Source organism: Heptranchias perlo, chromosome 18, assembly GCF_035084215.1.
Source record: "Heptranchias perlo isolate sHepPer1 chromosome 18, sHepPer1.hap1, whole genome shotgun sequence".
NCBI lineage: Eukaryota > Metazoa > Chordata > Chondrichthyes > Hexanchiformes > Hexanchidae > Heptranchias > Heptranchias perlo.
This window is the reverse complement of record NC_090342.1, coordinates 25,765,495-25,790,015: the sequence shown is the minus strand read 5'-3', so window position 1 is coordinate 25,790,015 and position 24,521 is coordinate 25,765,495. Positions and strand designations below refer to the sequence as shown.

The window sequence follows — 24,521 nt, the reverse complement described above, 5'->3', positions numbered from 1 at the left end:
TTTTCCTACTCTCTAAACGTGTAAAACAAATCCACAAAGTAAGATCAATCAATGTTAAATGCATAATCTTCTCCAAATGAAAAAGGTGTTTATCTATAGATGAATACATAACATTTGGAACGACAGATGTGCCTGAATTACTTAGTCAGTTGCAATTTCCTGCACAATTCCTGATTTTCTAGTTTTGTGCAGCGACAAGATAACATTGCAGTTTTCCCAGATCGAGAAATTACCCTTCAGAATAGATTGAAAATGACTACAAATTAGCTATTAAGAGCATCACTTAAGAATTTGGCAGAAATCTTTTCACAGTGGATGGGTGTAAATTTTGTTAATTAGATGCTATTTATGACAATGGATGTGTGGTAAATATAAAAGAGGTGATGTGAGAATTTTTCAATAATGAATAACGGGGTTTTATTGGGAGGAGTAGTTGAAGGGCATACTGTTAAATAGCTTGCATTCATTTTCACCTTTTTCCTTTTTCTTCCTTGACACCCACATTCCAGGGTACATCAGCAATAACTGACACTGTAATCATAAATTGAAAATGATACTTCCAGAGGAATTGGCAAACTTGACATTTCATTATATTTGTTAACACATGCCACAAATGATTGTTAGTGAAGAAATTCCATTCCCCTCTCCATCTACAATCATATTTAATTTGAAAAATTTCAGCCTCCTCTGGCTAATTTGCAATTAAGACAATTTTGTTTGAATATGTAGTAATGTCATTACCATTCCACCAAATTAGCAGTGAGAGTAAAGGTCAGTGTAAAATTTTCCAGCTGGCTGGAGCCTCTCAGCTGAGATTTGGGACTGTGCAAAAACTGCAGCAGTAGTGAAGTCGCAGCAACACATTCCAGTCCCGTTTGCAATAACTGGATCCCTTTGATAACCTGCCTTGATTTTCAGCCTTTAAGAATAGACAGACGCAACCATGGAACTTTTGGTAGCAGCTTTTATTATGGGAGAGACAGTTCTTATAGAGTTGGGATAGACTAAAATGAGTTGGGCCTGAGTAATGTTGGATCAGATCATTAGATAATCTCTAACAGCATCCTCTAATTAGAGTTCTTATGATACAATTTCATCCTGTAATTAGTTGAGATTGGCTGCTTCCTTTGCTGCTTATTAGTGGCAACACAGCTGTAGAAGTGAATCCACTCTCATTTGTCAAACCTTTTAAAGCCTTCTTTCTCCTGTCTCTGCCTTTTCCCGCTCCGCCTCCTGGGCCTCCTCAGCTGAATCTGGTGTCGAGTGTCACAATGTCTAAGAACATTTCAGAGACTTCCCCACAGAGCTTACCTCAGACTCCCACCACACCAACAGCCCCAGTCACCCCTGTCACGCAAGGACCCTCCGTAATCACTCCAGCCAACGTGCACAATGTGGGACCAATTCGAAGAAGACATGGTGATAAGTACAACATTCCCATTTCATCAGGTAGGAGTCTAAGTAGCTCCAGTAGCAGACTGACTTTTTGTCTAACAAATAACTTTAAAGATTTTTGGTTTAACTTAAGTTCTCAATATGTTTTGAAGATTATCAAAAGAGATAATATCCCCTTTGTTGACCAAAATAGATTGAACTTAAACTCCTTTTTTTCATCTTACAATCATTCCCCACAAACCAAATTATGTGGAACAAATTTATTTGAAAAATTATTACTGATATTTGGGAGAGAGAAGAGGGAGGAAGGGTGCAATGTAGTGATCAGTAGAATGCTTTTTTTAAAGCAATTTTATAACTTTTTATATTAAATATTGTAGATAGTTTTTAACATTTTTAAATTTAAAACTAAAGGACTAATTAAGAACTATACACACATATAAAACTGAAATCATTAGCAAAATGCTGCATTTGTTGGTGATTTGGTAACTTACAAAGTTTCAGTTAAAACTAATTTTATTCAGTTTTAAAATCATGTTTTTCTGCCCTGTGCTATCTGTAGAAATTATACTCTTGATCTTAATTCTGAACATATAATGAAGTATAACAGAATAATTATATAGAACTACACAATGATCTTTTTGTCAATATTTTTTGCATAGACTGAAAAATGGTTTTCAGTCCAGTAGCTCAAGTGGCTGAGCACTTGGCTCCCAACCAGGTGGTTGAGAGTTCAAATCCCAGCACTGCTTGACACTTGAAACCACCAGCATCAGTTAGTTGAGTTTCATAAGTTTTCAGTTGAGCTGCTCCGAGGAGTGGCAGATAGAGGAAATAGCTAGAAATTGTATGTCGCTGGGCCCATTTTACAGGCATAAAGCAGGCACCTTTGGGTCCAATATGGCAGGCGGCGTGCGCGCTTGCACTCATTCCACGCTGGAAGTGCACCATCTGCCACATTGGTTAAAGCTCAACTGTCGCCATGCCAAAACCGGCATATGCAAATAGGGGGCCTAATGCCGGTTTGAGGCCCCCTTTGCAAAATTTGATTGTGCATGCACGTAGCACGCAGGAGCAAGCTGTGGTCAATTTGTTCAGGTGTTTAGCAGCCGAACCAATGGTCCTTAAAGGGACTGCCGGAGGCCGCCACCGGAAAGGTAAAATTCAATTTTTTTTACTTGCCTTACCGTGGAGACGGACGAAGCAGGAATGCTTCCAGCTCCGCATTACATCTGTGGACTGCTGGATGCCTCCTCCACCTCCTCCAGGGTCTCACCTGAGGCCCTCGCCTGGCGTCTGAGCCTGTCAAATTCGCTCCCCCACCACAACTGGCGAGCTTCCTCTGGGGCTGTGACTGTCACCTGCAGCTCGCCGGTAATAAATGAAAGAGGCCAGCGGACCAATTTATCGTTGTTCTGCGGCCAGCCTCATTAGGTGTGTGCAGCATGCATTGCACCAGGATTGCGCCCTGATTCAGGCGCAATCCAATTTCTAGGTTGATATCATTCTCGGAAATGATGCAAAAAGCATTGACTTAGATGACTTAAATCCCACCTCCTTTCAGCTGATCAGAGTGGCATTTATGGTGGCTGTGGAGCAACCTGGATTGCCCCATACTTTTTGTTGGAGGAGGATGCTTGCTCCCAAGCAGCTTCTTGGGGGAGAGAAGGGAGGCATGGAAGGGTAAGTTGGGGGAAGGAAGGAGAAAGGGGAACAGACAGAGTGGTGCTTTTTGTTTAATTTGCTACTTGTATATTTTATACAAAATAATCTATTGCCCCTTAAAATCAACCATGTCAATGTAAATAATTTGGACTTATTTTGAATTGTCAGTTCTTCTACATCAGGAAATTGCTCTGTTTACTTGACATTCACTTTTCACTCTTTCAGAGATTGCCCCAAACTATGAGTTTTATAAGAATGCAGATGTTAGACCTCCATTTACTTATGCAACTCTCATAAGGCAGGTGAGTAGAAAATAAATTAACGTTGCCTGATTAGATTATAATTAATTACTGCCTCAATTAATGTTTTCTGAGAAAGTGCCACCCTGTTTAGTTACCAAACAGTTATTTAATGTCATTTTGTCCCTTTTATTTCAGGCTATCATTGAATCATCTGACAGGCAGTTAACACTTAATGAAATCTACAACTGGTTTACACGAACATTTGCCTATTTCAGGCGTAATGCTGCAACTTGGAAGGTAACTTCATAACCTGCACTTTACAGAAGCACGGCACAGTACCTGCAGATAGGACTGAAGACATTTATTTACTTGACACAAACAGATTAGTATCAGACTCCCCTCTTTTTCAAATTGGCTGTTGAATAGAATGAATTCCCTTTCTCAAAATGACAAGTGGAAAGAATAATTTTGCCTCTGATATCGTTTTCTAATTTGGTGCAATTAATAGCTTCGCCTTGGTGGAGATGTGAGGGCCTGACACACTAATTACAGTGTGAGCACTCAATCATCAACACCTTTGTTAGTAGCACCGTATTACTTTTTACTTTCACATATTATTGGCTAATTAGTTTGAAAAATGGCTGTTTGCCTTGTGCAACAAATGGAGGCTGTAGGTTTTGTCTTGGTCTGTGCCTTTTGTACACATCATACCTCATCACACAGACTGAAGCTGCCACAGGAGTCAGGGCTGTGGTCACTCAGCTGGAACTAAAGGAAAGTAAGTGAATATTATCCTGTCAGAACAGAAACACAGTTTATTTACTGAGACAAAGAATTCATTCATATCCCTGTCTAAACAAATCCATTATCTTGCACTTACAAGAAGCAAAATTGGGTGCTCTCGGTATCTTTTTTTTTCTGTATTTTTCTCTTGGAAAAGGAATAACTCAGCAGATACAGATAAAGACAGTCAGTACATCTCAAATGCACTTTATATTTTCATTTTAAAACTGAATGAAACAGCAATTAGCCACAAGTCGTTTGGCACAATCAATGGAAATGTTTGTAGTGGTGAAGAATAGAGGTGGTAAAGCCAGATCTACATTACAAGCATTTTTGCTGTGCTCATCAGCATATTAAACATTTTTGAGTACCAGATTTACTGAAGTGAATTAATTTGGATTTGGAATGCAGATTATTCTGAAAGACCATCAGAGACCGAGATGTCTGCAAAAGACTAATAGCTCTTCGAATTTCCAAATTATGCTGCGTATTTTGTTTTTAATTATTAGTTATTTTATGGGGTTTTAACCAAATGCAATTACTACATATATGGGCTATGATTTAAATTATAAGAAATTTAAAGGAACATAATGCAAAATGATTGAAATGTATATTTCTTAGAAAAAAATGTTTCAATACCTTTTTATTTCCAATTCGGCACTACTCATTACAGTAACACTTAGTGATTGTTTTGTCCTCTGGTTTACTGGGGGGAAAATGCAGAAATGAAAGATGATTTAATATCTCAGCTTGGTCTCATCACTGCAGCTCGGGAATCCAGTGAAACTCATTCTGAACAGCTTATTAGTTCTAACTATATCGCATGCATAATAAAACTGCTCATTTGCTCATTAATATTAAAATTATCATATTCAGAGCCATGGGCATTAAGATCAATCAAATCCATGGATTTTCAGGTCAGATGCAAGATCTGCTTATGCCTTTTTTTATAGGATCCTTTTCTCAAAGCAAACCTAATGCACAAAAACGAAAGTGGAAAAAATTATACAGAATCTCAACAGGCTGATCATATTTGTTAGTCTCAAATTATTAATTGTAGCATTAGAACAACAGTCATGGCCAAGGCTGCTGCTTGGAATTGTCATCACCTTGTGAAAAATTGCACATTAGTTATTCCATCAAATTTAATAGAAATAATAAAATGTATGTTTACAAATAATTACTATTTTCTTATGCTCACATAGAACCCATATAATCGTAGGCTAGATGTGAACTTTATAGAAATTGCAGCAGTGTATTTAACACATCTGGAAGCAGTAAATCAACAACTCAGCTTGAGTATTTTTTTATATCAAATTTATCAGAAAAGCAGTAATTAACAATAAGTGGTTTAAGGGGAGCCTTTTCCTTATTATCATATTATTTGAAGCTACTGGATTTGCATTGAACTGTATAAGATTCATTTAAAATGTCAGTTAACTTGGCAGACCACAAACAAACTCCGTCATTTGATTATTATAGAGTTGAAAAGAGTGGTTTTTAAGCTTATTTGTATTAGGCTTTGTTTGACAGTAACATATGTGGCAGTGGTACTGTAAGTTGTTTCGGTTGCATTTCAAACTACAGAAGGAAGATAGGCTGTTCAGTTATTTCAGTGGACTGCGCAATCATCCTTAACTACCCCCCCCTCACCCCCCCCAAAGAGCTGATCAGGGACACAACAGACCTGACCTAATTGTACTGGCATTTTCAAAGATACTGTAATTTGTACAGATATTGCAATTTAGACCAGCAGCAGGCAAAGAAGGTTCTGACATAGCTATTATTAAAATAGCTTTGAGAGCTTTGTTATCACAGACAGTTCAAATGGCAGATATTGGTGTACAGTTTTGCTATTCATGCTGCTGTTCAAAGTACATAGCCTACAGCAAACCCAAAAGGAGAACTAATCTGTATATTTATGGTCTTGGGTTTTCTAACATCTAAAGTGTATAATTTCTGAACAATATAAACATTTTTTTAAAATAGTTTAAATGATGAGTTATAGTTGCAAGAAGTTTTTCCTTAGCGTACTCACTGAAAATACCCTTCTCTATAAATAAAAACAGAATACTTGATAATTTACAGAAAAATAATTGGCAAATTTGTAGGTCAATACCAGGAAACTGCTGTCATTATGAGATATAACGAGTTATAGCAAAGGAAGAGGTCTGATTTCAGCATATTTCTTGTTCAATTGCCGTTCATTTGCTCCTTGGTTTTATTTTACAAAACTTGGAATGCTCTTTTTTCTCTCTCCCACTTTGTGTTTACTTCAGAATGCAGTACGCCATAACCTTAGCCTGCACAAGTGTTTTGTTCGAGTAGAAAATGTTAAAGGGGCAGTGTGGACTGTGGACGAAATGGAATACCAAAAGCGAAGGTCACAAAAGATAACAGGGTATGTGTTCAGTATCATTCACTGTTGTAGCTAACTCCTGGTTGCATCATTCCTCACATTCCACACCAGCTGCAACCTTCCACAAGGGCCAAGAATGCTGGAGGGTAAGCCTTAAAGGTAGATGGGTGCACTCTGGTGATTGCTGCTGTGGAAGTGAGCCTACATTTGCTGCACTTTGATAGATAAAGCATCACTTTGGTGATCTCCTTGTATCTGTCTCTTATTTTAGTTCTAACAAACCTGCATTCATATTGCTTGTATGATATTAGAAATCATAACCCGCTGTTGCTAATACACATTTTTGTCTTTTCCTTCTCTTTAAAGCCTATACACTTATCCTTTCATTTTCTGCTCATCCTGTTGCTCTGGTTTCTGCTTGGCTAGTGTTTCTGTCCCAGGGTGCTGTTCCCACTAATTTGTCATTGCATAAATGCTTTGTCAGAGTATAGGATGAGTTTGGGTTCTTTTGGACTGTTGTTGAGGAGGAATTTAACAGTGGCCGCCACACTCCAAGAGGCTGACCTCAGATACTTTCCTGATGAGTGTATTGATGATCATTTCTTGCACTGAGACCCCTTGCTTGCTTATTCCACTAGTTTGGAAAATAATTCACCATCAGGATGATTGGGTTGGTTAATATTTCTTTCTCCTTGGGTTGTATAATTAATAGCCTTGTATAATAATTTAAAGAGGCCACAGGTGCATTAAAAGGAGCTAAACACTTCTTTGCTGAGAAACCACTTAGTTAGGCAACTGGCCCATTCATCTTGATGATGATGTACTTTGGGGTTTATTCTTTGCATTTATTCAGCACTTGCTCGAGTAATTATTACTAATAAAACATGCTAGAAAGCTCATTCAGAGTGTCTTCAGTCAAATAATTTGAAAGAAGGGAAAAAAGATTTGAAACAATTCGAACATTTAATATTTTTAGGTCCTAAGTTTTACATTAGGAGTGCAATGTGCTGGAAAGGTTTATGTTGTCATTTTAATGTAATTGGTCTCACTTTAAGTTTTGCAAAATAGCAGTGTTTTGCAGTTAATGGCACATATATATAATCTAGTGCTTGGTACATTTTCTTTGTTAAATTAACATTGATTTAACATTGTTCAATTTTCCTACTTAAAAATCGGAAGTCAAGTATGCTTTATTTGTTTTTATATAAGTCAGTAGCCTTATGGATTTTAACATCTCTTTACTTTTCACTTTCAGAAGCCCAACATTAGTCAAAAACATACCTAATAGTCTGGGGTATGGAGCAGCTCTCAATGCAAGCTTGCAGGTAAAAAGTTAAATACTGTTAATGAATTTAGTGTGCCCTGACCACTGCTTACTCTGAATTATGATTGTAGCTGCCAAGTGCTTTGATACTGATACAGACGACTAAATTTTTACTTCTGTGTACATCCTAATTTCTGTTTTTCAGCCTTTAATTTTGATACTTAATTTTAAGCCTTTCCTTTTTCAGGTTAGATTTAGTTGTAACACTAGTCTCTGATGTGGTTAAAAAGCAAGAGGGACACCCTGTGGCAAACTCTGGAATATCCACCTTTGTATCAAATGCTAGATTGATGGCAGCCTCTGCAAATGCATGTGGATATGCATTAATATTTATCTAAGCTGTCATAAATGATTTCACATCATAGAACTAGGGAATGAGGTGCTCATGGCAAAAATTTTAAAGTTTAATTACAATATATAATTTTTATGCACAAGAGGCAAAATGTCATGACTTTTATTTCGAGGTAAAGTTTTGGTCATTCTTTAAAGTCAAGGAGATGCTTTGTTAGAACATGAATCAGGATCTTTGGAGTTAAAGAACAGTCAGCAGGGAATTGCCACTGGGGTTAAACCATTCAGCACAAGCCCAGCTTAGAAGTGGAAACAAATTGGTTTGCATTTCGAACTTGCTTCTGCTGCTAGTCAAACCTTGTATTCAAAGAGCAGCTGCCAAGGTTCACTTTTCTCTTCTCATTATAGATGCTCGGTAACCATTACACCAACCTTTACAGAAAAAATACGTTAACATTTTAAACTTTTCATCTCTTGCCTATCACTAGTCACACTATTGATATCATCAGTAATTAAAATTGGCACCATTTTAACTGACATTGTAAATCATTTTTACTTTCATGTAAATAGAGATGCAAATGTGGCTTAGTACTTGCATTGTTATGACATTGGTAGTTCAACCGGGTGAATTATTAGATTCCTCGTCTCGACTGCCATTCACACGTTCTGACTAGTCTTAGTCAGGTATCTAGAAGAGGAAGAGAAAGTTAACTGGGAATAGGTCTCTACTCACCAGTCAAGTCTCATGATGGGTCAAGCAAAGATTGGTATTGATGGCTTCCATGGAGAGATTCACAGGCTAGAGCATCTCTCCATTCAGACTGAAAAAGATGATAGCATGATTTGATGAAATTTGTAGGAGAGGAGTAGGGACAAAATGTTTCACAACAAAGTAATAAAATAGAAACACATTAATACAGCATATGTGTGTTTACAATAACAAGACAACCATGTGTAGTAAAATTCCACAAAAAAACATTGGCAATTGTGTTTTTGTTGGATTTTATTTTTAACTCTTTTTGACTACACACATACTTGGTATATCTAATTATATGTTAATTTAAAATCCATTGCTGGCCAATTTATTTTAAAGATATTTGGGTAAAACATGAGAATAATTTAATATGTAATTGAGAGATACAGACAGCAAAGCTATTTATCAAACACAATATAAGAAAGCTCAGGGTCAATGTATTAATGTATTGGGTGTAACTGAATTCCAAAAATATACTGATAGTACAAATTTGCTTTACAATTAAAACTGAAGAACTGAATTAATTTCTCTTGAGGACATAAGCAGCTGAAATCATCTCATCCTGGGTGCAAAATCCATGTTTGTTTCTATATTCATTAATTTGATATTTTTAGCCTGACAAATTCAGAGTGCTCACTTGCATGTACTTTAAACTAAAAATAACCAGCAATGCTGAGAGTTTTGGAAACCAAAGCATTGATGGCAGTAAGGAAGAGAATTTCTAAACCACTTACTGAAAATTATTGATGTCTCCTGCTCCCTCATCTTACAGACAAGGTAGCAAAATAGAAGAGAGTTTCATCTTTGTATTTTTTTTTAAATTCACCCCATCTGATTGGGGAACAATGCTGTCAGATATGCCTTTTACTGAGCACAAAGTGAGTTGTGTGGTAATAGTCAATGTACAGTGTCACTCCACAGTCAGATAATGGTAAGCTTGAGTCTGTAAGTGAACGTGAAGTAGAGACAAGATATGGCTATCTACAAAATACAATATTATGGGACAGCCCACCAGCATCTTGGCTGGTTTCCTTTACAGTATGGATACCGTGGGGAATTGGGTAATGAAATGATTGACAGTTGTTTATTAACTATAAGTGTCCAAGTATGATTTTAACTTATGAGTCTTTTGTCTGTATATATAGTAGATTTATCAGAAAAATGGGGGTCCTGACTTCAGACAGTGGTCAAAAATCTTGCACATCTCTTGCATACACTTGAGCTCCTGAATAAACTGTATTCAGTGAAGTCCTACTTAGAATCACAGTACACATTTTGTTCTTCATAGATCTGTGGTTAAAACATACTACTTAATGTTAAATAAATACTATACATACGTACATACATACATACATATATAGATCTGTATTATCACCTAAGCATGTAACATCTACCAAACGCCTAGTTAGATAAATGACCAAGAAATGAAAGACTAAAATATGATTGAGAAGATCCTTGTGAACGTGGAAAGGAACACGTAAGTTGCTCTAAATCCTATTGGTTTCTTAGTCACACCAGTAAACCACCAGAGACCCTCTTGTCTCAATGGAGTATTCCCAGGGGAGAACTAGAGTGAAAGGTTCTTAATAAACATATAGGTTTCCATGTATACTCACAGCAAACCAAGGCATGGTATTGCTAACTGGTACTTTAGAAGGATAAATAATATTTGTGCTGACATTTGACAAACCCAATCATGGAATCAATACAGATATATCTCAGCAAGGTAGTAATTGTACAGAACCAAATAATTCAGTGATATGCCTTCTACCTCTTTAACTCATCTTCTAATTAGATGTATCCATGAATAATGAGTAGGACCTATATATGTGAATGTAGTGACTTAGGAATGGAAAGGGAGAATGGGTTATTGTGACAAGAAGAATTGCAAGCTTAGAGCTATGAAATGAGAAATTTAAGATAAGCAGACTATGGATAAAGGGGTCAATACAGCTTAACAAATGAAGAGAAAATCAACTTTTGTTACCTGTACTGTATCCTGAGCTAGCTCTTGAAAAGAATGCAACACTTTTTTTTGGAAGATGGTGTAACTTGTAAATTAAAACTTCTTTCTGGCTTTCTTGAGCCAAAAATTAATCAAACAATTTCTGATGTGGACGCAACAAACAATTGCCCTTTTCACTATAAATGCTTAAATATTTCTTTACCCAGAGAAAGTATTGCATCCACCAACCACAGCCATTTTAGAGATGATTTCCTCATTAAAAATATTAAGCACCTGGCTAAAACACTGGTTACTTTTTAAGGGAAATTTTAATTCTTTAAGTTTCTAAAATAATTAGCCGACTATATGAAGACTATTATCTTTTGATGAAACGCCAAGATAGCATTTGCTAAAACAAAAGTCTGGGTTAAAACCATAAGCGTCTACCGTGTATATGTACTGTAACATTTTTTTACCTAATCAATTGGTACAGGAGCATTGTGAATGAATTAAGTAATTTAATCATAGTGCTCTTGATATAAGATAATGTAGCTGGAATGAAGAATGCCAGAAAGAAATGTCTAGAACATTAGATCATTCTATCATTGTATAAAAATAAGAGATGCTTTCTATCTGGTTTTCTTTTACAAAACTATTTATTACCATTTACAAAGTATTGTTTTAAAGCATACAAGTTTTTGTGACTGGAAGCCTGTGGCCAGTGGGGTACCACAGGGATCGGTGCTGGGTCCCTTGCTGTTTGTGGTCTACATTAATGACTTGGATATGAATGTAAAAGGTATGATCAGTAAGTTCGCTGATGATACAAAGATTGGTAGGGTGGTAAATAGCGAGGAGGATAGCCTCAGTCTGCAGGACGATATAGATGGGTTGGTCAGATGGGCGGAACAGTGGCAAATGGAATTTAACCCGGAAAAGTGCGAGGTGATGCACTTTGGAGGGACTAACAAGGCAAGGGAATACACAATGAATGGGAGGACCCTAGGCAAGACAGAGGGTCAGAGGGATCTTGGTGTGCAAGTTCACAGATCCCTGAAGGCGGCGGAACAGGTAGATAAGGTGGTAAAGAAGGCATATGGGATACTTGCCTTTATTAGCCGAGGCATAGAATATAACAGCAAGGAGGTTATGATGGAGCTGTATAAAACACTGGTTAGGCCACAGCTGGAGTACTGTGTGCAGTTCTGGTCGCCACACTACAGGAAGGATGTGATCGCTTTGGAGAGGGTGCAGAGGAGATTCACCAGGATGTTACCAGGGCTGGAGCGCTTCAGCTATGAAGAGAGACTGGGAAGATTGAGTTTGTTTTCCTTGGAGCAGAGGAGGCTGAGGGGGGACATGATTGAGGTGTACAAAATTATGAGGGGCACAGATAGGATGGATACTAAGGAGCTTTTTCCCTTCGTTGAGGGTTCTATAACAAGGGGACATAGATTCAAGGTAAAAGGCGGGAGGTTTAGAGGGGATTTGAGAAAGAACTTTTTCACCCAGAGGGTGGTTGGAGTCTGGAACTCACTGCCTGAAAGGGTTGTGGAGGCAGGAACCCTCACAACATTCAAGAAGCATTTGGATGAGCACTTGAAATGCCATAGCATACAAGGCTACGGACCAAATGCTGGAATATGGGATTAGAGTAGACCGGGCTGATGGCCGGCGCGGACACGATGGGCCGAAGGGCCTCTATCCGTGCTGTATGACTCTATGACTCTATGACTCTCTAAGTTTAAGCTATTGAAATGTTAACAATCGTTGTTACAAAGTAATGAGCCTGTTGATAGCTTGACCTATATAGGCAGTATTTGCAACAAAAGGGATATCGTTTCCAACTAAATTAAATAAAACTTCACTTTGATCACTTTAAATATTTAATACAAGATTGCTATCTAATTACAGTATATTGTCAATATTTATATAGTAATATATCATTGAGATTTTTCACAAGACAGTCCTAATGAAGCTTGTAAAAATCTGTCATGCTAAATGTAGACTTGAAACAATTATGCTCATCAATTATTTTATGTTTATTTTTGTCAGGCTGCACTTGCAGAGAGCAGTTTACCTTTACTTAGTAACCCAAGCCTGATAAACACCACCTCCAGTGGCTTACTGCAGGCAGCCCATGAAGACCTCAATGGTTCACTGGATCACCTCGACAGCAATGGGAATATCAGCCCAGGATGTTCTCCACAGCAACACATGTAAGCATCAGCGACGCATATATGCTAGTTTTATTGGCAGGCACAAAGAAGTATTTTGTTCACTTTATATTATTAAAGCATAACTGGGATATCTGGCTTCATTCTACAATCTATATCTGTCTTCAGTCTACAATCTATATATAGGCCAGCAAAGTATTTTGCACCTTGTTGTTGATGTCAAAAAATTCTAGTGCATGAACAGAAGTGATTACATATTCAACTTTAATTACTGGCAGTCCTATGTTGGAGGGTTTTATATGTTATGTTTTATGCAAAAGGCTACTGTTCCAGTTAATATTTTGTAGCTAACTATGTGATTGATTATGTTAAAATCTTTTCTAGACCATCTTTTAATGGAGCAGTGAGAGTGAGATCATTAAAAATTAATGTTCTGTGGGTTTCAGAAATATGCATAAAGCTTTGAAAAGCCTGGTCCTAATCAGTGATGTCAAACATGTGGCCATTCTTTGTTTACTGACTTGCAGTGGGTGAACTCGTTAAGAGGATTCCCTTTAACTGGCTGCAATGGAACCACAAGGCAAAAAGGGCCATCTTTTCTAAATATTACTATAGCTATTATGTGAGAGAGAATATAGATATTTACAGTAACAACAACTTCATTTGTCAACGTAGCAGACTTGATGGTTTTTGGAAGACTAAGTTTAGCTTTTAACTGTAGTAATGCCACAAGTTTTTATATTCAGATGTACAGGTTACATATGCAGGCTATGAGATATATGTGTAGTTCCATAAAAAATGATTTGAGTGTAGTCTAATGTCGATTTACAGCTGTATTAGGTTTACAATTATAAATTTGATAGCATTTTTGAAATAAATGTAATTTCCCTGAATTTCATTCAGTAAAAGGTAGTGGCCGGGATTCTCCTCTTTGTGAAGGAGTTCAGCTGGGTAAGATTTTTGCCCACCCCTCCAAACCCGCCCCAAATCTGACCCAATTCCCTGGGTAATATGTAATGCATGACAGGCTCCTGTCAGGATTTCAACTGCCAAGAGTAGGCCTATCATTGAAGTTGAGGGATATGCCAGTGGAGCTGCAGCAGCACAACCACTGCAGTTCCACAAGTGGCGGGGACAGATTTAAAGGGGCAGAAGTGCCTCCAAAGATGGCAGAGACCAAGACCAACCCAAGTAATTCACTGGGGATGGAATGAAGGTAGTGCGGCCTCTCACTCCATGGGTGTACCTCAAGGCCATTACTGCCACCTTCACCACAACAGCTCCGGGAATCCACCAGGCACCCATGCCCCACATTACCGCAGTGGGTGGGGAAAGAGAGGCCATTGGCAGTCCCAGTGGAGGCAAGGAAAAGGAAATGCAAGTCAGGAGGTGAGATTTCCGTAGGCCTCAGCGACTGCATTTTTCCTAATTTTTTAGCTGTTGTCCTGTCCAATTTCGGGCAGGTTGGTGGAGGAGAATCCAAGACAGTAAGTCTTGCAGGGCTTTTGCAGTATTTAGAGTTCTGAAGATTTTCTTTAACACTACAAAATATCCTATTGATAAATAGTTTACAACAATGTAAAAAAAATGAATTAACAATTTTTTGGACATTGCAAAGTAAAATTTATAGTTTTCAATATATGCACTTTTAAAAACAATATATTTAAAACCTTTATACAAAATTTAAATATATGAAGAAAATGCTATTTTCACTTAATAACTTAATTCTTTTGGGGTTGATTTTAACTTCCTGAAACTGGAGTGGATCGATTTACCGCCCCATCAATGCCCACGGTTGGCTGGCTGATGCTTTAACAGGGGCCTACAGCAGGACAGCTGAAGTGCCTGCCTGTTTCAGGCGGTAGACCCCCTTTTAATATGTAAATCAGGAGAGTTCTATGACATACTTAAAACCCCAATTGCCATTTTAGGAAAAAATTAGTCAAAGCATTCGCCAAGCACCACCACCCCCCCACCCCCCCCCCCCCCCCCCCCGATCGGTTCCACCGGCGCTGGAGCCGAAGAGGCCCAGCAAAGGTAAGTTTCAAATAATTCTTGTGGGGCCAGGAGTGCTCCTCTGGGCCTAACCAAAATAACCTGAGCCGTTGCTGGCCCAGGACCCTCCCTGATCACAACATTCCCCTCTTTGTACAAAAGGTAGATTAACACTTACCTTGATGTCAAGTGATGTGTTGCTGGAGATCAGGCTTGCAATTTTCTTCTTGGATACTGTGCAGCATAATATTGTATGGTTATTTTAAATCTCTGAATGTAAGCATTCTATTTTCCTCGTGAGTCACTACAGTAGGTGGCCAACATGGACTTGGGCCAAAATCTAATTTAAATTAGATTATAACAGAGGAAAGCTTGGTTCTCTCAGATTGATGAACTAGTAACGTAATTGTGGGAATGCATGGAATTAAAAAATGTGATTTTTGAGAATGTGATTTCATTAGTAACGATGAAAGAATATGAGCCAGTAGCAACAAATCTTCAATACTTTTCAAGCAGCTAAAGAGCGTCTTATGAGAGTATAACTGCCAAAGTTCAATAATCTATTTGTTAGCTCCACACTTTTTGGAGAAGTATCTAAATGGCAATAAATAAGCCACTTTAACAGTGTGCCTCGTAAGTGCTGATAAACAAAGTAATGAAACAACATGAGCACATTTTTGATGTTGTGGGGGGTGGGGTGGTGGAGGGTGAAGAACATCCTCCTGGCATGCAAATAAGAGAGGGTGATCACTGTCTCTGAGTTGAAGTATCTGGCTGGAGGTTTGGAAGGAAGATGCATGTCTTGAAGAGTGTAATGGTATCGACTATTACTGTAATGTAGGAGTACAACATATAGAATGGCCTTGAAGAAAAGTAGTTAAGAAAGATATACGTGCAAAAAATGCTGTTCTAGCATGAAAAATGCTTGCAAGTTTAAAAAAACAAGTAAGGTACTAGTGAAAATAGCACGGTTGTGCAAATTGCATTATAAATACTATGATGAGGGAAAGAATATACTGCATGTAGGAATTTAATGGTCCAGATTACTATTATCTTAAACTGTGCTGCTTGTATGTTTAAATGGTGTTGTAAGATTCCTTACATGTATGTTTAAAGACCAAATTATCACATAACGGGAGAACATGGCGTGTAACAGAGGAACACCAGATACTAAGGTATTCACTCCATATGCTCATGTTGATTTTGTTCTGGTAGGGAAGTTTAGAAGACATTGGGACTGGAAATTGCAATAGAACATAGAAGTAGTGATATGTATTGTATTAATCATATATTCTCTGACTTGCACAATATATTACATGAACATCTCCATATAAACAATACACAAGTGCATAATTATACATATATTAGCAGTACAGTAACCAAATGGATATACATTTATATATTCTGCTCTCTTTACAGAGCAAGGAGAACCCAATGGTACACAGCTGTGTAAAGATCACCCCACACCTGAGCAACAACTGTCAGCACTCTTATTTTGAGCAGGCACCAATGCAGATGCACACATGTTGGTAGAAGTTAGTGATGTTGCTGGTGAAGCACAAAGCAGCACTTCAAAGAGGTAGAATTATTAGTGAGCGATGAGGAACCAGCAGGTACAGGGCAGACCCATAGCATGATGAGTACCATTTTTGAATTGTGTAGCGATATAGGGTCTGAAATGGAAGCCAATATAAGTGAAACACAGCTTGAGCAGTCACTATGCCTTGCACACCATATCAGAAGGTTGTTTAGGTAGTATCATAATAGGTACAGCACAGGAGGAGGCCATTCGGCCTATCGTTCCTGTGCCGGCTCTTTGAAAGAGCTATCCAAATAGTCCCATTCCCCTGCTCTTCCCCCATATCCCTGTAATTTTTTTTCCTTCAAGTATTTATCCAATTTGCTTTTGAAAATTACGATTGAATCTGCTTCCACCACCCTTTCAGACAGTGCATTCCAGATCATTACAACTCGCTGCGTAAAAAAATGTTTCCTCATGTCGCCTCTGGCTCTTTTGCCGATCACCTTAAATCTGTGTCCACGAGAAACAGTTTCTCCTTATTTACTCTGTCAAAACCATTCATGATTTTGAACACCTCTATCAAATCTCCCCTTAACCTTCTCCGTTCTAAGGAGAACAACCCCAGCTTCTCCAATCTCCACAGAGCTGAAGTCCCTCATCCCTGGCACCATTCTAGTAGATCTCTTCTGCACCTTCTCTAAGGCCTTAACATCCTTCCTAAAGTGTGGTGCCCAGAATTGAACACAGTACTTCAGCTGAGGCCTAACCAGTGTTTTATAAAGGTTTAGCATAACTTCCTTGGTTTTGTATTCTGTGCCTCTTTTAATAAAGTCCAGGATCCCATATAATTTTTTTAACAGCCTTCTCAACTTGTCCTGCTACCTTCAAAGACCTGTGTATGTGCACCCCCAGGTCTCTTTGTTCCTGCACCCCCTTTAAAATTGTACCATTTAGTTTATATTGCCTCTCCTCTTTCTACCAAAATGCATCACTTTACAATTCTCTGCATTAAATTTGATCTGCCACGTGTTTGCCCATTTCACCAGTCCTCCTGAAATCTGTTACTATCCCCCACATTGTTTACAACATTTCTGAGTTTCATGTCATTTGCAAACTTTGAAATTATATCCTCAATACCCAAGTCCAGGTCATTAATATATATCAAAAAGTGCAGTGGTCCTAATACTGACCCCTGGGGAACACTACTGTATATTTCCCTCCAGTCTGAAAAACAACCATCCACCACTACTCTCTGCTTTCTGTCCCTTAGTCAATTTTGTATCCATGCTGTCCCTGTCCCTTTAATCCCATGGGTTTCAATTTTGCTAACCAGTCTATTATGTGGTACTTTATCAAATGCCTTTTGAAAGTCCATATGCCCATCAACCGAACTACCCTCATCAATCCTCGCCATTACTTCATCAATTAATTCAATCAAGTTAGCCAAACACGATTTTCCTTTAACATATCCATGCTGACTTTCATTTATTAGCCCATACTTTTCCAAATGCCAATTAATTTTGTCCCGGATTATTGTGTCTCAAAGTTTCCCCACCACTGACGTTAAGCTTACCGGCCTGTAATTGCCAGTTTATCCCTCTCCCATTTTTTGAACAGGAGTGTCACATTTGCAGTACTCCAGCACCATCCCCATATCTAAGGAGGATTGGAAGATTGTAGCCAGAGCCTCTGCAATTTCCACCCTTACTTCTCACGGTAGCCTAGGATGCATCCCATCTGGACCGGGTGACTTTTCTACTTTGAGTACTGCCAATCTTTTAAGTACTTCTTTATCCTATCCAATATCGCTACTGTCTCCTCCTTTATTGCTACAATGGCAGCATTCGCTTCTCTAGTTTAGACGGATGTGAAGTATTCATTGAGTGCCTCAGCTTACACAGAAGATCTTTTTTGTCCCTAATCAGTCCCACCCTTCCTTTGACTACCCTTTTACTATTTATATGTTTATAAAAGACTTTGGAGTTCCCTTTTATGTTAGCCACTAATCTATTCTCATACTCTGTCTTTGTCCCTCTTATTCCATTTTTTAGATCTCCTCTGTACTTTCTGTATTCAGCCTGGTTCTCTACTATATTATGAACCTTATATTCGTTATAAGCCTCCTTTTTCTGTTTGATTTTAATCTCTCTATCTTTAGTCATCCAGGGAGCTCTATCGTTTAGTGTCCTTCCTTTCTCCCTCGTAGGGATGTGTCTACTCTCTACTTGAACCAACTCCTCCTTGAAGGCCTCCCATTGTTCAATTATTGTTTTGCCTACCAGTTTTTGATTCCAATCCACCTGAGCAAGATCCCCTTTTAACTCTCTGAAATTAGCCCTCCTCCAGTTAAGCTTTTCACATTTGATTGTTCCTTGTCCTTTTCCATAACTATTCTAAACTTAATGATATTATGATCACTGTCCCCCAAATGCTCCCCCACTGAAACATACTCCAGCTGCCCCACTTCATTCCCCCAGAACGAGGTCCAGCACTGTTTCCTTCCTGGTTGGGCAGGAAACACACTTCCAGAAAGTTCTCTTGAACACTTTCAGGAATTCCTCTCCCTCTTTGCCCTTTACACTGTTAGAGTCTCAGTCTATAGTGGGATAATTGAAGTCCCCCATTATCACTACTGTTTGTTCTTGCATCTTTCTGTAATTTGCCTGCAAATTTGCTCCTCTAACTCTTTCCCACTATTTGGTGACCTATAGTTATACACACAGTAGAATAATAGCTCCTGTATTGTTCCTTAATTCTTACCAAATAGATTCTGTCTTTGACCCCCTAAACTACATCATCCCTTTCCAGTGCTATAATAGTTTCTTTGATCAATACTGCCACCCACCAACCCCCCCCCCCACTTTCTTTCCTTCCCTATTTTCCCTGAATACCTTGTAGCCAGGAAGAATAAGTACCCAATCCTTCTCTTCTTTGAGCCAGGTCCCATAGTGTGGCACCTATCTGGATAACATGGAAGGGTCTAACCTATGAATGTAACCAAATGTGATGAGTTATGTTATAAAGCACCAGTTGTCAGCATTGCATATGGCAACACCAGCAGGAGTGGAGTCCATAGACTCATTAAGAACATCTCTCATGAATGCTTTCTGCTATAGAGGCATAGGGGCCCAAGATATTTAAATGGCCAGCTTTAATCCATTTGGAGAATGGTTACAGGAAACCATGATGGAGATATAGTGAAATTTTCTAGACGCCCATTGCTCTGTGCTGATCAGTGCACAGTGTGATGAGATAACCTTTACCTTTAACATACAACAACAACTTGCATTTATATACAGCAAAGGCTATGGGCCCCGACAACAACCCAGCTGTAGTGCTGAAGACTTGTGCTCCAGAACTAGCTGCGCCTCTAGCCAAGCTGTTCCAGTACAGCTACAACACTGGCATCCACCCGACAATGTGGAAAATTGCCCAGGTATGTCCTGTCCACAAAAAGCAGGACAAATCCAATCCGGCCAATTACCGCCCCATCAGTCTACTCTCAATCATCAGCAAAGTGATGGAAGGTGTCGTCGACAGTGCTATCAAGCGGCACTTACTCACCAATAACCTGCTCACCGATGCTCAGTTTGGGTTCCGCCAGGACCACTCGGCTCCAGACCTCATTACAGCCTTGGTCCAAACATGGACAAAAGAGCTGAATTCCAGAGGTGAGGTGAGAGTGACTGCCCTTGACATCAAGGCAGCATTTGACCGAGTGTGGCACCAAGGAGCCCTAGTAAAATTGAAGTCAATGGGAATCAGGGGGAAAACTCTCCAGTGGCTGGAGTCATACCTAGCACAAAGGAAGATGGTAGTGGTTGTTGGAGGCCAATCATCTCAGCCCCAGGGCATTGCTGCAGGAGTTCCTCAGGGCAGTGTCCTTGGCCCAACCATCTTCAGCTGCTTCATCAATGACCTTCCCTCCATCATAAGGTCAGAAATGGGGATGTTCGCTGATGACTGCACAGTGTTCAGTTCCATTCGCAACCCCTCAGATAATGAAGCAGTCCGAGCCTGCATTCGCAACCCCTCAGATAATGAAGCAGTCCGAGCCTGCATGCAGCAAGACCTGGACAACATCCAGGCTTGGGCTGATAAGTGGCAAGTAACATTCGCGCCAGATAAGTGCCAGGCAATGACCATCTCCAACAAGAGAGAGTCTAACCACCTCCCCTTGACATTCAACGGCATTACCATCGCCGAATCCCCCACCATCAACATCCTGGGGGTCACCATTGTCCAGAAACTTAACTGGACCAGCCATATAAATACTGTGGCTACGAGAGCAGGTCAGAGGCTGGGTATTCTGCGGCGAGTGACTCACCTCCTGACTCCCCAAAGCCTTTCCACCATCTACAAGGCACAAGTCAGGAGTGTGATGGAATACTCTCCACTTGCCTGGATGAGTGCAGCTCCAACAACACTCAAGAAGCTCGACACCATCCAAGATAAAGCAGCCCGCTTGATTGGCACCCCATCCACCACCCTAAACATTCACTCCCTTCACCACCGGCGCACTGTGGCTGCAGTGTGCACCATCCACAGGATGCACTGCAGCAACTCGCCAAGGCTTCTTCGACAGCACCTCCCAAACCCGCGACCTCTACCACCTAGAAGGACAAGGGCAGCAGGCGCATGGGAACAACACCACCTGCACGTTCCCCTCCAAGTCACACACCATCCCGACTTGGAAATATATCGCCATTCCTTCATTGTCGCTGGGTCAAAATCCTGGAACTCCCTTCCTAACAGCACTGTGGGAGAACCGTCACCACACGGACTGCAGCGGTTCAAGAAGGCGGCTCACCACCACCTTCTCGAGGGCAATTAGGGATGGGCAATAAATGCCGGCCTTGCCAGCGACGCCCACATCCCGTGAACCAATTTAAAAAATTTTTTTTTTTTAAATACCATCTTTATTGTAGTAAAATGTCCCAAGGCACTTCACAGGAACATAATCAGACAAAATAAAATGAGCCATAAAGGGAGACATAAAGCTTGGTTAAAGAGGTAAGTTTTACGGAGTGTCTTAAAGGAGGAAAGGGGTGCGGAGCGGTTTAGGGAGGGAATTCCACAGCTTAGGGCCTAGACAGCTGAAGGCACGGCTCCCAATGGTGGAGCGAAGGAAGGCGGTGATGCACAAGAGTCCAAAATTGCAGGAATGCAGAGTTCTCAGAGTTGTAGTACTGGAGGGGCAAGGCCATGGAGGGATTTGAACACGAGGATGAGAATTTTAATATCGAGGTGTTTGGGGACCGGGAGCCAATGTAGGTCAGTGAGCACAGGGGTGATGGGTGAACGGGACTTGGTGCGAGTTAGGATATGGGCAGCTGGAAGCTGGCCAGGAGAGCATTGGAACAGTTAAGTCTGGTGGTAACAAAAGCATGGATGAGAGTTTCACCAGCAGATGGGCAGGAGCATTGTGGACATGTTGGCATCGTACAGGATCAGCCAGTTGACACTTATGTAAGTGGCAAGTTATCCTGCACAAGTGAAAGCAGGGACAATAGCTGAAACTGCTTGGCCCATAACAACTACAATATTTGAGATCACTGGCACTGATACTGGTCCATCACTGTTGGTTGGTGTGACTGGAAGTAAAAGGCTCCTCTATTCTCTTCTATCATAGTTCGCTATTTGGTTATGCAGCTACACAGCAGAGCTACCCCTTCACTGATGAGACGATTTAGTAAAAGGGCACAACCGCAACCAAGATTAAGTAGTTCACAACGCATGGGGGGGAAACATAGCAGAAAAACACATTAAACATGTACACACAACTAAATAAAGTGCATTCACTTTCAATGTCCCTTTCATTGTTTGGTCTGGAAAATAAACCAGTTGTCTGTCCATCCGTCCATTGTGTTCTGCACTAAAACAGGTCCTAACTCCAGTCTCACATCAAATTCTTGAGCCACTTATTAGGGAAGAGTAGCTGAGGTGGTTTCCTGTTGTCTTCCTCCTGGTTTTTATCTTCAAAGTACCTTCTCCTAGGTGGGCTGCAACCAAGGCTAAAGGGCCCCACCTGCTCTTTACCATCAGATGCAAGTATCCCCACTGGATGTCAATCTAGTATTCAGTGATGGCGATATGTTCTCCACTTGCTGGGGCTGTCTGGAGTGGTACCCAAACCTAACCCTTCTGACTCAGGCGGGAATACTACCACTGAGCCAAAGGTTACTCCAACAGGTTACCGAATAATCCGCTGGATGTCAATCCAATATTTATCATAGAATCATAGAAGTTACAACATGGAAACAGGCCCTTCGGCCCAACATGTCCATGTCGCCCAGTTTATACCACTAAGCTAGTCCCAATTGCCTGCACTTGGCCCATATCCCTCGATACCCATCTTCCCCATGTAACTGTCCAAATGCTTTTTAAAAGACAAAATTGTACCCGCCTCTACTACTGCCTCTGGCAGCTCGTTCCAGACACTCACCACCCTTTGAGTGAAAAAATTGCCCCTCTGGATCCTTTTGTATCTCTCCCCTCTCACCTTAAATCTGTGCCCCCTCGTTATAGACTCCCCTACCTTTGGGAAAAGATTTTGACTATCGACCTTATCTATGCCCCTCATTATTTTATAGACTTCTATAAGATCACCCCTTAACCTCCTACTCTCCAGGGAATAAAGTCCCAGTCTGTCTAACCTCTCCCTGTAAGTCAAACCATCAAGTCCCGGCAGCATCCTAGTAAATCTTTTCTGCACTCTTTCTAGTTTAATAATATCCTTTCTATAATAGGGTGACCAGAACTGTACACAGTACTCCAAGTGTGGCCTCACCAATGCCCTGTACAACTTCAACAAGACATCCCAACTCCTGCATTCAATGTTCTGACCAATGAAACCAAGCATGCTGAATGCCTTCTTCACCACCCTATCCACCTGTGACTCCACTTTCAAGGAGCTATGAATCTGTACTCCTAGATCTCTTTGTTCTATAACTCTCCCCAACGCCCTACCATTAACGGAGTAGGTCCTGGCCCGATTCGATCTACCAAAATGCATCACCTCACATTTATCTAAATTAAACTCCATCTGCCATTCATCGGCCCACTGGCCCAATTTATCAAGATCCCGTTGCAATCCTAGATAACCTTCTTCACTGTCCACAATGCCACCAATCTTGGTGTCATCTGCAAACTTACTAACCATGCCTCCTAAATTCTCATCCAAATCATTAATATAAATAACAAATAACAGCGGACCCAGCACCGATCCCTGAGGCACACCGCTGGACACAGGCATCCAGTTTGAAAAACAACCCTCGACAACCACCCTCTGTCTTCTGTCGTCAAGCCAATTTTGTATCCAATTGGCTACCTCACCTTGGATCCCATGAGATTTAACCTTATGTAACAACCTACCATGCGGTACCTTGTCAAATGCTTTGCTGAAGTCCATGTAGACCACGTCTACTGCACAGCCCTCATCTATCTTCTTGGTTACCCCTTCAAAAAACTCAATCAAATTCGTGAGACATGATTTTCCTCTCACAAAACCATGCTGACTGTTCCTAATTAGTCCCTGCCTCTCCAAATGCCTGTAGATTCTGTCCCTCAGAATACCCTCTAACAACTTACCCACTACAGATGTCAGGCTCACTGGTCTGTAGTTCCCAGGCTTTTCCCTGCCGCCCTTCTTAAACAAAGGCACAACATTTGCTACCCTCCAATCTTCAGGCACCTCACCTGTAGCGGTGGATGATTCAAATATCTCTGCTAGGGGACCCGCAATTTCCTCCCTAACCTCCCATAACGTCCTGGGATACATTTCATCAGGTCCCGGAGATTTATCTACCTTGATGCGCGTTAAGACTTCCAGCACCTCCCTCTCTGTAATATGTACACTCCTCAAGACATCACTATTTATTTCCCCAAGTTCCCTAACATCCATGCCTTTCTCAACCGTAAATACCGATGTGAAATATTCATTCAGGATCTCACCCATCTCTTGTGGTTCCGCACATAGATGACCTTGTTGATCCTTAAGAGGCCCTACTCTCTCCCTAGTTACCCTTTTGCCCTTTATGTATTTGTAGAAGCTCTTTGGATTCACCTTT

General features: G+C 40.2%; 1 protein-coding gene across 5 annotated transcripts in view; it reads left to right on the top strand.

Annotated features, from left to right (window-relative positions):
• foxp2 (forkhead box P2) overlaps positions 1 to 24,521 on the top strand; it is a 561,942-nt gene that overhangs the window by 519,099 nt on the left and 18,322 nt on the right. For all 5 annotated transcript variants that reach the window (XM_067999554.1, XM_067999556.1, XM_067999553.1 and 2 more), the window contains 6 exons: positions 1,248 to 1,449; positions 3,286 to 3,362; positions 3,498 to 3,599; positions 6,365 to 6,486; positions 7,700 to 7,769; positions 12,814 to 12,977. In XM_067999554.1, coding sequence (XP_067855655.1) covers positions 1,248 to 1,449; positions 3,286 to 3,362; positions 3,498 to 3,599; positions 6,365 to 6,486; positions 7,700 to 7,769; positions 12,814 to 12,977 — 737 coding nt within the window. The remainder of the gene's footprint in view (positions 1 to 1,247; positions 1,450 to 3,285; positions 3,363 to 3,497; positions 3,600 to 6,364; positions 6,487 to 7,699; positions 7,770 to 12,813; positions 12,978 to 24,521) is intronic.